This window comes from Chaetura pelagica, unplaced genomic scaffold (assembly GCF_000747805.2).
Source record: "Chaetura pelagica isolate M959 unplaced genomic scaffold, ChaPel_1.0 scaffold314, whole genome shotgun sequence".
Taxonomy (NCBI): Eukaryota; Metazoa; Chordata; class Aves; order Apodiformes; family Apodidae; genus Chaetura; species Chaetura pelagica.
The window spans coordinates 948,321-966,270 of NW_009953218.1; the positions used below are offsets into that span (position 1 = coordinate 948,321).

Sequence of the window (17,950 nt, forward strand, 5' to 3'; positions counted from 1 at the left end):
CTGAAGTTTCACACCCGACAGTGCGACGCTGATGGATGATGGTTGGGGGGAGGTTGTTTTTTCCTTCGACCTTTTCTAATGTCCTTTACTTTCCCTGTTTACTTAAATGTTCTAGATAAAAAATGTAGGGTGTAAATAAAATATTGTCTATTGAATTCAGCTGATTCTACTTTCAGCTCAGTATAGAGCAACCATCCTACTGAATAAACACCCATAGCCTGCCTCTGTTATGTAGCTTCTATCGTTCTGATGCTGAGTTGGTGGCAGCAAACATTACTCTCTGCTTTAAATGATAAATACAGACCTAAATTATAAATACAGACAGTTGCAAAACTGTCTTCAGTTGCTGTAATTTATTTAACAACCCTGAAAGGTAATAATTTGAGAGCCAGGCTAGGAAAAGCAAAGTTTTGCTTAAAGCTCAGACATGGCTAACTTTATTTTTAAGCTGGCAGGGCCAAGCAAAGCTGCATAAAAACCAGATGCAGTTGTTACCTGTGTGTCACCCAGCACCCAGGAGGGTCACATTAGGAGAGTTGCTTCTTCCACCAAGGTGTGAATTAAACACCCTTATGACAGATGCAATGCATCAATTAGCACAGTGTAACTTTTAATTGATGGAGTGCACTACACATTAGTATCAAAATCATGATTCAGCTCTTACCTTGATTTGTAATTAGATCTCAGTGTTTGCTTTTTATGTGAAGCAAGGAGAAAATGAGCTTCAGTTTGTCTGTGATTAATCACTAATTTTCCAAATGTTCAGTAATCTATACATGTAAACTCAGAAAGTTTACAGCCTGATACATAAGGAAACACCAGAGTCTCATATTTATTTAAATTAATCGAGTTTTACTGAAATGTCAAGCAATTAAAGACCATGGTAAACACACCATGGAAAACTCTCTATATATGCTGCAGGTTTTATTGCACAATTGTATGAAAAAGCCACCAATATTTTTCACATATTCCTTTTATTTTAAATCAAAGAATAGCTGGAATAGGCATCTATACAAATAAAATAATTGTTTGATTTAAGCTTGTTGTATTTCATTAGATGTCTTTCTCCGTGAGCAGAATCTCGCATCCTCCACTCATTCCCTATGGTCTGGTGAATGTTTTCCTCGCTGCAAAATAAATGCAGTTGTTATGTTCTTAATCTTGTGTAAGAGAGAAATTTCATAGGAGTAAGAGTAAAAACATCATGGTATTTAAAAGTAAGACCCATTAGAGCTTGGTAACCTTTTGCAATTCAAGCTGACCTGAGCATTTTTACTAAGTAGCCCTCTGCAACATGAGAGAAATCTCTACTAGCAGACTTACAGCTTAGTATAGTTAGTGGTCTGCAAGTTAATTCTCCAGCTGTGTTAGTGGTAATTAGTAGTGCCAGTTAAATTAGTCACAAGAAAACTGCAAAGACAAGGGAATAATATTGTGTTCTCCTCCAGAGTCTTCATTACATGCCAAAAGTGTTCAGCACTTTAAGAATTTGCTTGAAGACATTAGCCAAGGTTGTTGCCAATTGCACATACCTGATTATTCATACGTATTTGCACTTTGTAGCTAGTGCCAGAATATTATGAAAGGCTGGATACATTTTATTTTTGCTGCAGATTTTTTCTTACAGGTAGTCAGAAACGGTTCTTTGAAAAACTGTCAATTTACTGTGACAAATATGCTGAACAAATCCCAGTAACTTTTGTGCTTGGTAAGTACCAGTTACACTTGAAATTATTCTCCAGCACTGTCTCTGTTCAGGCATTTGGTGAATGTCTGTGCATGGAAACATTTCAGAGCTGAGGGGCATAGGAGAGGTTAGAGGCTTAAAATAAAGTAATCAACTTCCAACATGTCTCCTTAAATTTTAGTTGCTTTTGTCACATCACCATTTGTGCTCATGTTTTTAATAGGCCAACAAAAGAGTAAAGTTTCCACGAGTACATATATATATATATATATATATGTATATATACATAGTGCCCACTAACACTTAGACATTGTGCCTGAACTTTCAAAGCACTAAATCCACTCAAGGCTTACTACAGAAGAAGAAATTTGGAAGTTCTTGAGTATGAGATACTCAGCTGGAACAGGCCATTAAGTTGCACTGTCTATTAAATAATTAGCATTGATTGCATCCTGGGTTTTACGGTGACTTACTGCATTTATCCTGGGAAATGTAGCAGCTTAGTGATATGGATAACACCCTGCAAACTGAATCAAAGTACCCTAAACAGAAATCCTGAGAGGCACTGGAATTTCTATTTAGTTTTTTTTGCTCCTAAACCCCAGGTTTCTACGTCACTTTGGTGGTGAACCGCTGGTGGAACCAGTTTGTGAACTTGCCATGGCCAGACCGGCTGATGTTCCTCATCTCCAGCTGCGTGCAGGGCAGGGACGAGTACGGGCGCTTGCTGCGCAGGACCCTGATGCGCTACGTGAACCTGACCTCTCTGCTGATCTTCCGCTCCGTCAGCACGGCTGTGTACAAGAGGTTTCCCACCATGGACCACGTGGTAGGAGCAGGTACCGCTGAGTCTTTCGCCCCTCCTTTCCCTCAGAGGTGGGGGCATAGGGAGGGAAGGAGCCAGACTCGTTTTTCCCTTCCTCTTTGGCCCCCGTGTGCCTCATACTGACCCATGTCAAAGCTACGGCATTTTTGTCCGGGGCTTGAACGATGTGCCCTTACGTGTGCACCTTTAATGCTCTCAAAGTCTTCATCTAGCAATGTTACAGACATCGAGTTTCAAGTTCTTAGGTGGATTTTCTCTTGGACAAGCAGCAGTGAAGGCAATAGGCCTGCCCTGAACATGCAGGCCTACTGAGCAGGTGCAGCATTCTCCAAAATGTGAAACATAATGTAGTTGCACTGTTGGATGATGCAGTAGTAATTGTGGACTTGTTACACACCGTTGCCTCAATGTCTAGGATATAACCTTGGATATAACCTTGTTTTGAATTCAGGCTGGTCTCTGCACTTCACCAGTACAGCTTTATCTCAATTGTTTGTAAGCAGCTTGTGTTAGCCATAGATCTATTGCTGTACACAAAAAAACCCCACAACCTCAAGGATGTTTTCTTTAAAATTACAATCTCACCTTAAGCTTAGCTTTACAGGGATGAACATTAAGTGGATCTTAATTTTCTGTTGTTTTGATAACACAGTGATTGTAGTGATGGGGAATAGAGTTCAACACGTAAGATTTAGTTTGTCCATGAAGGACCTGCCGCTGAGTATTTAAAACTAAGGTGTGATGCCATGCATTCTGACTGGATTTGTCAGAGTCACAGGTAGGACACCAGTGCAGAGATGTGGGGATCTGTTCCAAATAGGACAAGTCATACATTTTTTACTTAACATCTTGCATTTAAAAAAAAATACTCCTTTGGCAGAGATCAGCAAGCAAAGTTATAGCAAGTTACAATATGTAGAGTGTATGTCCATATACACATTACAAGTATGTGTGACAAGCTTTGGATATTAAAAAAATAGCCAGGCAAAATACAGAATGCACTGACCTTACAAAAAACCAAACAAACAAGCAAACAAACAAACAAAAACCACAACAAAACAAACCGCAACCAAAACCAAACCAAAACAAATTGTGCTGGATTCAACTGGATTTTGAGGTTCTCTTCCTTGTGCAGCTCAACAAAACTGTTTAACTGAGCCTATGAGAGATCAGGGAAGCTTCTGACACTCTCCCCAGCAATCTGCTTTTAGTACACACTGGAAAATTACAACATTTCCAGCAGGCTAATCCAGCTCTGCCTCCCTATTGCTAAAGACAATCTGTTCCAAGAGAGACAAAATGTCACAGTGTTGTACAAAAATTGCAGACTGGAAAACAAGTTCTGGTGGGTTTTTTGTTTCTCGTTGGTTTTGTTTGTTTTTTAACAGTGGGAAATGTTCTACTATAAGTTATATAACTAAGTATTGATAGTGTAGTCAGCTCTGTGGATTTCAGTACTTATTCTGTAGGTTTTGATACCTATTGTGCCACAGAATTTTTGTTCATGAAGTACTGATCACTTGATGGTGTATTTTGATTCTATCAACATCCAATAATGAAGACAGTACCCTGCCATATCCCATCCCTAGCTCCTTTTGTCGTTGCATATCAGACTGCATGGGAGTGCAACATTTAATATGAATGTGAGCAGCAGAATCTAATACTTACAGCATAGTCATCATTGAAACAACTTGTGCTGACTTTGCATTTCACTGCCAAACTGAGAACTGCCCCGGCATGACTATTGCTATGCATTTCCCTTTTCAGCAAATGAACTGCTTAAATTCATAGATTTAAAAGTCTGAGAACAGTGTAATGATAATCTAGTCTGACTCATCCATAACACAAGGCATAAAAGCTTACTCACAACATCCTTTGTTGTGGTGCAATTCCTGACTGAGCTATAATACTTTCTAGGAACATAACCAGCCCTGACTTAAAATTCAGCTGGGTATAATGGAGACTACATCACATTCTAGGTGAACTGACATTCCCAAGGGTGAGCTCACTGTTGAAAAGTGAAATTTTATTCTCAGTTTGAATTTGCACAGCATCATCTTCTATTCAATGGATTTTGTCATGGGTTTGGGTTATTGTTTTCTTAATTAGATTAATACCCCGTTTTCCCTCAGTAGCAACGTGTGTTAGCAGAGCACATAAAGGCTTGAATAAACATAAGAGCTTCACCTTCTGTAGTATCTCCTTACAAGGGATGACCTTCAGTGCTGGATCTTCCTCCTAACTCTTTTCTAAAGCATTTTTCATTTTTTAGCATTCCTTATGGAGCTGTGGGCATGCAGGTAGATCCATGATGCTGTTATGCATGTACATGGCGTATGTGCCGTGAGCGTCACATGCCTAGCAGCAGCCCTGAGCCTGCCAGGCCTGTTGGCTGCAAAGTGCTGGAGGGAAGTCGCATGCTCAAGAACACAAGTCTTGAAAAAACAGGCATAGTGAATCAGCAGCTGGGCCGAGAGCAGCCCAAAACAGCTGATAGGAGATGCTGAAGAGAAACAGGAGTAGCGAGCCCAACTAAATTAATACCCATGGACGACTGGAGTTTGCAGTCCCAAAAATCTACTGGAATGACGTACCTAAATTAATTCTTTCTCACACAACACAGAGGCAGAAAGCAAAACTTTCATCTACTTGGTAATTGTTAGTGAACTCTGAAGATGTGGGAGATGGCTGCTGTTCTATTCCTTCTCTAGCCATTACTCTTCAGAGTATTTGGTGTGGGTACCCTGACCAGTCTTGTCTCAAACCATTCCATTTTGATGGGAGAACCAATACTCTTTGAATTACCTGAGGGGGAGTACAAGCTACTTTTTACAGCCAGGCTTGTGCTCTCATCAATAATTTCCCCGTAAGATCACTGTGTCTGACACTATTCACATTAGTGTCCTTTGATTATTTATTTATTGCATCCCATGTCAAGCTTCTTATGCTTTCACAAGGATTCAGTGCCCTGTCATTTCCTAGATCATCCTTTTCAAGATCTTGGCACAGTATTTGCCAAATATTTCCACTCTTCTGGGGCTGCTCCACTGTTCCAGTGCTTGTCAAAACCAGAGAGTTCCTCAGTTAATTCTCTGAATACTCTTGAACCAAAATAGCATGACCATGTTTAGAAACCTTTTAATTTTAATAACTGAGGTTTGAGATCTTCCTCTGTATTTGATGGAAGATTAAGTGCTTCTTTACTACTGGTTCTGAACTGTGTATTGTTTCCATACCCTTCACCAGTAGTAAGAGCAATCCAGACTTGTTTAATCTTTTCTGTGATGAGAATAGTAGGCATTATTAATATCCATCAAATAGAATATTTAATTAATACAAGCACCAAGCCCTTAACTTTAAAAATACTGACAATTTGAATGTTACTGTTAAAAGAACCAGGGTTTGTTGAGCTTTTCTGAACAAAAATGTACCTATTTTCAGTGGAGAGCTGAACTGATCCTTGTGACTTTGCTGTTCTTCATGACCCCCTCAGGCTGTGTCCTTCCAGCTAATGACTTCCCAGAGCCTCTCAAGTGACTTGCATCTAGTGTTTACTCCAGACTGTCAATTTTCTGATATCCTGTCTGTCTGATTCAGCCTGATGGAAACATCTTTTCCTGTCCTGTAAAGAGCAGGCTTCCCAGCCAAAAATCAAAGGCAGCCTGAAAGACTTTAGGAGTCAGGAGTCAGGAGTCATGACTAGCAGGGCAACTTGTCTGGTTGCCTGATTATTTCTGTGCAGTTTATTATGAGAGTTGGCTGCAAACTGCCCAGGGATCTTTTAGCTCTGTCTTATTCTGCTGTCAGAATCCAGGGTACTGCAGGAATACTGTGTCTTGCTGCTGAACTCTGCCTCTTCCACAGAGTTTTCTGTCCTGTCCATGTTTTCCTTCTCCACAGTAGCAGTGTTTCATACCTCCTGGTTTGACTTGTTGCACATCTTCTGGCCCAGTGTCCTGTTAGCAGTAGGATTTCTGTACATTATTCCTTCTCCATCTCTTTGCATGCCTTCATAACCCCAAAGAAAACATGAAACACAATCTGGCAGGGAGTATTTCACTGGCAGAAGGCATGGTCTCTGTTGAGCTGTTTCATGCATGCACTTGTATCCTCTGTTGCTTGCTCACTGCTTTGCGGATTTACCCAAAATTATCAGAATCAGGTGGTCACATAACTGCCCTTACAACGTATGTCAAGATGCTACTGAAAGCCATCACTGCTGAAAAGTAATCGTTTCTTGACTGATATATCCAGTTCCTTATTTTTCTAAGAGGAGAATGTGAAACTAGAGAGTAACTTGGAGAATTCCCAGAATCAGAAGTGTCAGAGTTGGAAGGGACCTCTGGAGACCATCCAGTCCAACCCCAAATCTGAAGCAGGATCACCTAGAGCACATTACTCAGGACTGCATCCAGGCGGATCTTGGATATCTCCAGAGAAGAAGACTCCACAACCTCCCTGGGCAGCCTATTCCAGTGCTCTGTCACCCTCATAGTAAAGAATTTTTTCCTCATGTTCAGATGAAACTTTCTGTGTTCCAGCGTGTGCCCCTTGCCCTTCATCCTGTCACTGGGTACTGCTGAAAACAGTCTGGCTCCATCCTCCCTGCTCCCACCCTTTAGATACTTATAGGCATTGACAAGGTCTCCCCTCAGCCTTCTCTTCCTTAGGCTAAAGAGTCCCAGCTCTTTCAGCCTTTCCTCCTAAGAGAGATGCTCCAATACCCCAGTCATCTCTGTTGCCCTCTGCTGGACTCTCTCCAGCAGTTCCCTTTCTCTCTTGAACTAGGGAGCCCAGAACTGGACATAGTATTCCAGATGTGGCCTATAAAAAATAATTCTTAGTGTTATATGTATCAACAACCTTTTAGTGGTCAGATATGAGAACACAGTAATAGGAAATTATTGCATAAATTTATTAGGAGGGATTTTGCACAGGTAGGTATTGCTAAAAGAAGTTGTTTCAATCAAGATCTATCCTGGAAAAAAAAAAAAAAAGAATCTCAGAAAAGGAAAGGAGGAGGCTACTAGTTAGAATTACAAATAGTGTTTTGCATATTTCTATGCAAATATCACATAAAGAGATTCAAATATTCAAATTTATAGCATCAGTTGTACTGACTGAACAGAATAAATAAAATCTTACGTTGTTTGTTCGGGTTTTTTTTTATTGTACTTTTTTGTAAATAGGTTTCATGACAAGATATGAAAGAAAACTTTTTGATGACCTTAAGTCTCCTCACCTCAAATACTGGGTTCCATTTGTCTGGTTTGGAAATTTGGCATCAAAGGCAACAAAAGAGGGAAGAATTCGAGACAGTGTAGATCTGCAGGCACTGATGACTGTAAGTAGAGAAAGTACATCTGCAGAAAACTAATCTGAAACTACTGTGTGGCAGCTTTTCACTTACATAATTTGACTTAGTGCTCACAACTCTCCAGTCACCTACATGATTTTACTCAACATTTATACCACTTCGCTCTGTTTACCAGTGTACAGAGGGGACACACAACAGCAGGTCACTGGGATGGTATTTATATGACTAAGAAGGCATTAACTGAGGCAACAAATTGATGACTAAAACTTATTGTAACATCACTGTAAATTCATACTTGTCTCATTGCGGTGAAAAAAAAAAGAGAGAGAATAATTTGACATTTTTAAGATTTTAATATTAGTTTCAAGGAAGATAATCTTCCTGAATATTTCATGAAGTGGTCAAACATCCTTTTTGTGTTATAATATATTCTCTTTCATGTATCACTAGACTATGGATAAGTTAGAAACAAAAGATAATTTGTGAAAAAATACACAAAACACCATTTCCACTCCACAAACTAAACGAATATTCAAATGTGACAATAAGGTTTTGGATATTGTTATGATATCAAGTTATATATACTCCACTTTCTTATCTCCCTGTCCTTCTATATGTGCAAGTATGAATTGTAATGAAATGGTTGTTATTTAGAATTGAATGCTATGCAATTTTAGTTTGTTGAGGTTGTTTTGTTTTGTTTTGTTTCTCTTTAGGAGATGAATAAGTACCGGTCTTGGTGTAGTCTCTTGTTTGGTTATGACTGGGTTGGAATTCCACTGGTCTATACCCAGGTACTGAGACATTATCCTTTATAAAATTTGAAATACTATTCCCTTCAAAAGGGACTTGGGTGCAAAACATCCATAGAGTCAACTAGAGTCTCCAAGCTGTTGAGGACTTGACTCCTATGGGATCATGAAGGCCTGGCTAACTATTTAGGTCACATTTAATGCAGAGAGACTTTTTGGAGGAGGAAACACTGAAATGTTTATGTTTCCTGGATCTTCTTCCTGGCTGTAATTATTCCCATGGACTCTCTATTTATAATACTCCCCTAAAGATTTCCAAATCCATGGTAGTCAGAGGCCTTTGGGTATGTGTTGCCTTATTCTTAAGATTATATTATCGCACAATTTCAATGAAGTTTTATTCTTTGCAGGTCGTTACTCTTGCTGTCTATACTTTTTTCTTTGCCTGCCTGATAGGACGCCAATTTTTGGACACTGACCAAGGGTATCAAGGACATGACTTAGATCTTTACATTCCAATCTTCACACTGTTACAGTTCTTCTTCTACGCAGGATGGCTCAAGGTAAACTAGCATTTTGGAGAGGTCATGGGGGAACCCGTGAGGGGGCTGGGTGAAGATGTCAAAGCTGAAGCCATGGTGACAGATTTGTGGCCCACTGTAAAACCATCGAAGATTAATGGTGTTACACCAAAGCTGTATTGAGCCCAAAGTGTCCTGTGATCATAAAGAAACATCATGCAATACATTTTAAATTCCATCTGACAGATCTTACAGTAAGAGACCATCAGGAACCTGAAAGAGCCCATTTTAGTAGGGCCAGTGCAGCCACAGCTCCCCAGGGGAGTATTACTCAAGCAAAATAAGATCCCAGGACTTGGACTGTAAAATGACAGATGAAAGATTAAAAGAAAAGCCTTTTGCCCACTCTGCTGTGCAATGGGGAAATACAGCTGCAGACCTGGCATGGGCTGAAAGGCACTAAATTCTACTTTCTTCTTATGATCAAAGTCAGCCTTTAGTATCTGCTGTTAACTTAATTAGGTGCAGGCAATTAAAGGTTTCCAGTTCCAGAGGGCTATCCAACAGGAACAGGCAACATTGGCTACAACCCCAACACATAAAAATGTTCATTAAACAGAAGACTTATAGAAGGAACTGGATGCTACCCATTAGCCTTCTGATGCCTGCTCAGTTAACATATCACCATCATTGTGACAGTTGAGGCACATACCTCATGGCAGTTCTCTCTTCTGCAGTGAGTATCAGGGTAGACTAACTGGAAAAAAAAGTTTCAAATAAAAAGCAAATTGATACATTAGAGTCCATGTGTATTAAGATTTCCTTTGGGGATTTTTAGTCATGGCTGGAAACTTAGAGCTAACTTTTCTGTTACAATATGAATTGCACAAAGATTGGCCAGTTTTAGAACTCCCTTCCCACAGCCAACTCCAAAGGGCAGAGTACAGAAGGCAGCACAACTGAGATGGTGGATTGTAGAGGAGAATAAAGTGCCTACAGGGCAAACTCCTCTAGTCCTGTGTCCTAGGAAATCAGGGGGGAAAAGGGGTTTGCCACTTAGGGACTGGCCTGTGGGGGGAGCAGGAGGGAGGGAAAGTGGGGATGGTGTGGCAAGGTTAGCAGGCTGCTCCTGCAGAAATGTGCGGCTTTATCTCTAGGCAATGACTTCCAGGGTTTTACTAGTGGGTTACAAAACTGTAAGCTGTTCTTCTTGACCACCCTGCTGGTGCTTCTAATGGGGGGAGTGGTTTCCCCTTCATCTGAACCCAAGGCTGTTAGTAGCATCTCTTCCAGTTAGGCTCAGGACTTCCCGCTGACTTCTGACTATGGCAGGTACAAGATGTCATCGTAACTGAAAAATCTTCTGCAGAAGGAAATGAAAGGGAGAAGAAGCAGTTTTTAAAAGTGAATTTAGTATCAGCAGTGCTCCCTCAGACCGGAGGTTTGTCCAAACCTGCAGTGCCCCTGAGTCAGAATATTTCTGTCTTGAAAGTTACAGCCTGTTACCTGCTGAGGGTGTTGGGCTTTGGCTGCCAGGCTGCAGAAAGGGCCCAGAGCTATTGACTTCCAGTAACTTGGCAATTCCTCAGAAATTATGGCTAAACTGAGCTCATGCCTTGGCCTCGGGCCTGGTTTGTTATATCTACAATATAGGGTAAGGTTACCTATTGTGTAAGACACCTGTAAATTCCAGTTTCGTTATAGAGATAGACAGACCATCCAAATACAGACCTTAGTTGTCCAGCACAACACTCCTTTATGGAGAATGAAGTTGTGTCTCATATGCCAAGACCAGGTCAGCCAAGCAAAAGGCCACCACTGGTATTCCCTCTGCTCCAGTCCTGCTCACCTTTTTTTGGTCATGTGACAAGTTTGTGGATTTTTGAGTGGTGATCCCCTGGTTTACAACAAACTGATCCAACATCTTCCCTAGAGAGCCACAACACAGTCTGTGTTCTGATTTATTCCTATTGCAGCACTTCCATAGCTATATCCCAAATGTGATGCCATGGCCCAGGCAAGTGAGTGTGAGCAGAGATGTCCCCTGTCTCCTTTTTGTTTGTCCTGCCTTACGGGTCTCACAATAGCCTGCTCAGCAGCTCATTTTCTGTCTTCCACTGCTGACCTGGGAAGTGATGGCCTTGGAGAGCCAGCAGGTGCTTACCAACTGGTATATCCTAGAGGCACGTAGGAGTAAATAGCATGGGAATGACAGCCTTACTGTTATAAGTTATTTAGATCATAGCCACCCATAGCAAGCTTCACAAGCAGGGCTGTTTAATCATACAGTTCCTGCCACCCATATCCACATTGAACAGAGGACCTGGCCACTGCTTCTGTGCATGGTCCTGGTGACCATCAGGTAGGCTTGGGAGGGTCAGCAAGAATGTAATCAGCTTCAAAACCAGGACTTCCAAAGGCAAACAGAAAGAGAAAAGCATGAAGGAGAGAGGATATTTAACCTCAATGTACCAAGGAACTGAGAAATAGAGAAGCAGCCTGAATTTCCTGAAACTTAAAAAAAAAATATGTTCCTATTTAATCTTTTTTTTCTTCCCCAGCAGCTATGAGGTTTGTCCCCACAACGTACTCTGGTGATCATGGGGATGGGAGAGCAGTCTCTGGTTGCTTTTCCATTTCTTTATTCCTTTGGGAGGGAGCAGGACTGGGTAAGGCTATGGGCAGCCAGAGAGGTTTTCTTCCCCAGCCCAGCTCCCAGACTAAGATCCCTCACCACAAAGGTGTTTTTAGGCTCACTGTTTGATTTTCTCCTCCACAGGATGGGCTTCTTCCTTGCAATTTTAATCACTTTATGTACAGAAGGCCAAAACAACAGGCTGAATTATAGAACAAACTCAGGTCCTCTCTCCTGGCTTTGGCTAGCATGATGCTTGGCATCCACCTGAGTTAAGTATTTTGGTGAGCTGCTTCTCCTGAAAGGCTTCAGAGGGATGCCATCATCATCACCCCCAAAAAAGAAGCAGAGGCTGAGGGCTGAGTTGGAGAGATGAGCTGTACTCCCTGCATCAAACTCCAGCTGCAGGGCTTGGGAATACTGACTCAATGAGCTCATGGAGTATTGCAGACTGTAATACAATAACAGAGCATCTAGCTGCTACACCATTTGTTTAAATCAGCCAAAGACAACAGTAAGGAAGTGCAATGACTATCTTATGTGACAATTACAGTGGCCCAGACATGTCTCAGTTCCCAGTAGGCCAGCACTGACAATCATAATTGACAGCACCAATGAGGCACAGAGACATGAGTCTGTATGGAAAGCAAGATGTGCCCTCACTAGGCTGGCAAAACCATCACACAGGAGCTCAAGCTGTGATTGCAAGTGGCAGGCAGGAAGAGAGAGAAAAACCTGATCCTATTTTCTCTGTGGCAGCAGTCCTGACATGGCAGGCCAATCTCTATTCACTGTCTCATTTTCCTTTCAGGTCGCTGAACAACTTATTAATCCATTTGGAGAAGATGATGATGATTTTGAAACTAACTGGTGCATCGATAGGAATTTGCAGGTTGCTGTTATTATTTCTATTTCCAGCCTTACTATACCATAGGTTATCATTATATTTAATGCTGTTTTGTATTTTGAGGTACAAATTAAGGGCAACAAATGTCAGCAAAACGAATTAATTCCCTGAAGGAGTACCTGTGTCTGTGACCCACAGGTTTTGTTTTTAGAAGCTAATGCATCATTATTTTGGTATTTGGCATTTGTGAGGCCTGACTAAACATGCAAACAGCTGACCTCAAACTATAAGCTCACTTTGTGCCTGGAATAACATGTAATATAGGTCAATCCTGCACAATCCAAAAGCCATCTATTCCCATACAGATAAGAACATGTTTTGCTAATCTGAATGTCAACAGATTACCATATTGTCTATGATCCTTCCTTTTTTTTTTTTTTTTTTTTTAATAAAAAGGTAGCAAAGGTACCAAAACCAAAAAGCAGGACCTTTAACTAATAAGCAAAGCCCGCACTGTGATTCACGTTGTGATGCTGCTGCCCACTGTGGCATCTGTGGTTGGCACAGGAGCCAGTGTCCTCAGTGGCAGGAGATGTGACATGGCCAGGGTACAGATTTACTGCAGTTACCCCCAGTTGCCAAAAAGCCCCTGTCTATCATGCCATGAAGGAGCCCAAAGATGTGAAAAGGTCCCACAGCATCTGCTGTTCCCCCTCGAGGTAGAGCCAAGCACAGGACTGAGCTGCTGTAAGACCCCTGGGTTCTGCTGGTGACCACTGGGATGGCAAAGCAGAGCCAAGGTGGTAGAGGGAGTGAGGGCAGGGCAAGCAAACCAGCATATTAAGCAAAGAAGCAATGCAGGTACATGCAGGAGTGGGAAAGGCCTTCTTGCTGCCAGAGATGCTCTCTGGCTTGACACCAGTTCAGGCTACTCACACAATGATGCCTCAGAGGCCTTTGTATAAAATATATTTGAAGACCCTTTAAGAGGATGGTCACATACTTTGTTCTGATGAAGTCTGGATGAAGCCTATCAGAAAGCTGCTTGGGCTCTGGACATTTTAGAGAGCACAAATAATACACTACACAGACTTCACACAGCACCTGGAGGATCACATGTTCGTCATGCATCACAAAAGGACTTCAGTCTGATGCAAGTATCTTTGCAGCACAGAAGACTCAAGTCACAAGAAAATTTACACTTTCACAAATACAGGAGGGTACAGGGGGTGTATTTTATAATTCCAAGTCTCTTCCCAATGCCCAGGCCAGCATACACAGCTTACTTTAAAGTGTTTCTGAAAGAAATCTTGACCCAGGGAGCTACAAAACAGATTAGTTCATATTCTGTGCTATGTTGAAAGTGACATGATTTATACCAAAAAAAATCTAAGGTCTCACTTCTGGCGGTGGACGAGATGCACATGAACTTGCCAAGGATGGAGAAAGATATTTACTGGAATGATTCCTCTGCCCGGCCACCCTACACAAAAGCAGCTGCTGATTACTGTATTCCTTCATTTCTTGGATCAACTATTGAGATGGGGTGAGTGGCACTAAGGGTCCTTAATACTGCCAGAAAGATGCACCTGCCCCACCCCTACAGCCCACACTGATTGACAGACAATCAGTGCAGGGTTGTGGCAGTAGTGTGAGGGGGGGGCATGGAAATGGGAAATGATGTTAGCAGGGAGTGGACAAGCTGGTGTGGTGGGGTGATGTCTCCAGTGGTCCATGTGCTCATGCAAATTGTGCACCCATAGCTTAAAGTGTATAATTAATAAATAGGGTATGTTTGCAGGGAGGGTTTGTTGATAGTCTCTGAGCACAGGATGGCTCCTGACAACAGGGACTGACTGTTCTTAATAATTCTTCTTTTACTACAGCTTCATCATACAATTCCCTGTTAGTAAAATAGTTTGTTTAGTTAGCTTGTTGCTTGTTAGTTAGCAGATGATGGATAAAATCAGTCCTGATCTCTGAGAAGATAAACAAGACTATCTTAAACATTGTATGGCTGATAATCTAAGCATGCAAGTAGGAGCAGTCAGATTTTGTGAAGAGATCAATCATAGAATCACAGAATGGTTTGGGTAGGAAAAAACCTTTAAAGGCCATCTAGTCCAACCCCCCCCCATAGTGAGCAGGAACATCTTCAACTAGATCAGGTTGCTCAGAGCCCCATCCAACCTGACCTTGACTGTTTCCAGGGATGGGGCTTCTACCACCTCTCTGGGCAACCTGTTCCAGTGTTTCACCACTCGCATGGTAAAAAATTTCTTCCTTATATCTAGTCTAAATCTCCCCTCTTTCAGGTTAAAACCACTTGCCCCAAGAAGAGGAATTATTTGCAGAGAGCAACACAAGAACCATCATTCTAAGGAAACCTATGGAGGATACAGGATTTCCCCATGTTGTCAGGTTCTTTATGAGAAATCAGTGATAGACCAGTTATCTTAGAAGCCATTGAGTTGAAGACTTGTGACATGCTGCATTATAGAACAGGCCAGTAAGTTTAAATACCACCATGCCCAAATAAATACCAGGGCAAGCAGAGGTTTTTATGTGAAAATCTGTTTTAAACTTTATAGTAGCCATTTTTTTAACTTTAAAACTTCTCCAGGAAGTTTTGCTTTTTTCCAAAATTGTCCAGCCTTAATTAAAATGAAATTTTGCTTCATTTGTCCTGGAAAGTGTACTTCAAAAATGGTATCATTTTTGTTCCTATTTTTACTTTTTTCCATGTATTCTACTACAAAGAACAATGGTTAACATGAGTTCCTTTTGTCACTCACAGCCAGCTCTTTATTTCTCTTCTTCTGAAAAAATCTAATAAATTGCCAAAAGAAAAGTAAAGAAGAAAGCAAGTAAGTAAAGAAGAAAAACTCATAGAATACAATTTATTTTACTGCAATTGCTAGCAGGAGAAGGTGGCAAAGAAGAAACATTGTTGAGTCTGCAAACAATCTTTAATAAGAAGCATTTCACACAAAAAAAATGAAGAGGTCAGTGAATGAAAAACAGCTTCTTGTTAGCTCTTGTGAAATGTAAACAGCTCTGATGTGCTGACTTTTTAATTAGTTATTTTCTCCTCTGAACTATTTCTCTGTTAATCTCTAAGCAAACCTGGGTAGTTCTTATACAGACTTCAAAACAAGGTCTAAAGATTCATCCAAGTCTAAAGCAAATATATAAAATTTGAGCCCAAATCCAAAGTCTTTTCCAGTTCCCTCAAGCCAGCAACTGGAACAGGTTGCCCAGAGAGGTGGTGGAAGCCACATCCATGGGAACAGTCAAGGTCTGGTTGGATGGGGCTCTGAGCGACCTGATCTAGCTGACGTCCCTGCTCACTGGGGGGGGGGTGGACTAGATGACCTTTAGAGGTCACTTCCAACCCAAGCCATTCTGTGATTCCGTGATTTTCACAAATGCTGGATGAAATTTCTCTGTCCATCTAGGTTAGTGTTGCCTCCCTGCACTCCTCACCTCAGATTTGGCCCAAGCCCCTTTGCCATCTTTGCCTTTAGATCAGGTAACTGGGCCGGTTTGGTTTGTCTTCTGGGGTGCACTGAGTCAGTAATGTGTACTGAATTGACTGGCAGGTGCAGCAATAGTTGTTCTCATGATCCACCAAGGATGGGCAGGAGAAGAGTACCAATTACAGGTGGGACTTCGAGACACACTGTTATGCCCCAGAAGTAAGTGAGATTGTGGCATCTGAGTAATTCCAACATTTTTTAAAACCATTGCACCCTGCTTCCAGGAGTAGCTTTTTCACTGTTGTTATTTCTGCCTGAAGGATTCTCCTGAAAATGTTTCTAGAGCACCAAGCAGGGTTTTTTCTTCCACTTTTCTGCACCCTAAGCCCAAGACTAACCATGTGGAGCTCCCACAGAGGGCTGCAGCCCAAAAATGAAACGGTGCCAGATGTCTGCTGGCTGCCCTCTCAGCCTGGTCCTCAGGAGAAGAGACACCTGGATGTGGAGAGATTTCTCTGTGATCTAACTGGTCCAAAGGCACAGGCACCATTCCCTGGCACCCTCACCCCTTTTTCACCCCTTCCATGCTTTTCCTTGGGAACACACTAGGGCCCTGGTCCCTGTATCTTCCAGCTGAGATAGTGGGATATCCATGCATGCAGACCACATGCTTCCTATATGGTGATAGTGATACCTACCATACCTGTCTTTACTTGGCAGGCTGGCTGATGCTGGATTCCTCCATGGGGAAGAGTGGCCCTGGGAAGAGGAGAAACACCGAAGACAATATTCAGTGCTCAGAAGAGTCAAGAGGTTTCTCAGCGTCCATGAGGGCCCTCCGTCCCCGGCTCACCGGAGCTACAGCCGGCAGACGAGTGAGAATTCCGTGTTTTTCCCAGCGGACGAGAAGGGGAACATCCGGCGGCTGCAGGAGATGCACACCAGAGGGAGGCACTCCACCTCCAGCTTCAAGAAGAAGCACGAAGGAGCCGACAGAAGTAACAGGCTTCACAGCAGCCGAGACCTGGGGCCCATCACGGAAACCTCAAGGAATGAGGCACATTTTGGCGACAGTGACACCTCCTCCGAGATAAATAAGCCAGTTCCTGAGGTCATCATCTCTGAAGCTGAGGAGGCACCACCCGACGCGCTGGGCAGACCAGACCCGCAAACGGCGCACGCTGCAGGCGTGCCAGGAGAGAAGCTCCAGAGGAGTCTAACTGAGGAAAATGTGACTCTTCTGGACGACCCTTTTTTCCCCCCCAGCATGCCTACATACCTCCTGGGCTCTGAATTGCACCAGTCACTTCCCAGTGTGATAGGGGAGCCCAAACATGAACCCCTTGTTAGCAACATAGCTGGTTTTGTGACAGATCATGAGAGATACATTCAGCGGTGGAGCTTACCCAGCTTCCATGGTCACACTGACACTGGTCCACCTTCAACAGAATCTGGGACAACTTCAGAGCAAGGGACCTCCACAGATGGAAAAAATGCTACTTCTGCTGCTGCTCCAGAGACATTTGAGATGCAGCACTTATGGGAAAACTTGGATGGTAAAGAAACAGCTATAGTAGAATTTTCTCATGAGAAAAGTGAAAGAAAACTTTGACCATCCTTCCCCTGGTTCTGACTGAACTTACTGTCTTATTTTGAAAGTGGTTCTCACACATTTTCTAAAAGTGCAGAAAGGTAGACATGATGCTCAGACAAATCCTGAGCAAGATCCAACAGAGGATTTGGGCACCTAAACGGGAGGAATTGTGGTGACATACTTTAAACTGCTTGGTCACTGGCTCGAATAATACAGGGAGAACTGAGAGCCTCAGGAGTGAAGGCAAACCAGCCAGTGTGCTTGGCAGCAAGATGTATAGGCTCACCTAGAG

General features: G+C 42.3%; 1 protein-coding gene across 1 annotated transcript in view; it reads left to right on the forward strand.

Moving 5' to 3' along the window:
- BEST3 (bestrophin 3) overlaps positions 1-17,676 on the forward strand; it is a 17,846-nt gene extending 170 nt beyond the window's left edge. Inside the window, exons 2-9 of the mRNA XM_009997722.1 lie at positions 1,610-1,708; positions 2,293-2,526; positions 7,703-7,857; positions 8,547-8,624; positions 8,993-9,145; positions 12,550-12,630; positions 13,980-14,131; positions 16,785-17,676. Coding sequence (XP_009996024.1) covers positions 1,610-1,708; positions 2,293-2,526; positions 7,703-7,857; positions 8,547-8,624; positions 8,993-9,145; positions 12,550-12,630; positions 13,980-14,131; positions 16,785-17,676 — 1,844 coding nt within the window. The remainder of the gene's footprint in view (positions 1-1,609; positions 1,709-2,292; positions 2,527-7,702; positions 7,858-8,546; positions 8,625-8,992; positions 9,146-12,549; positions 12,631-13,979; positions 14,132-16,784) is intronic.
- Positions 17,677-17,950: the final 274 nt, after the last annotated feature.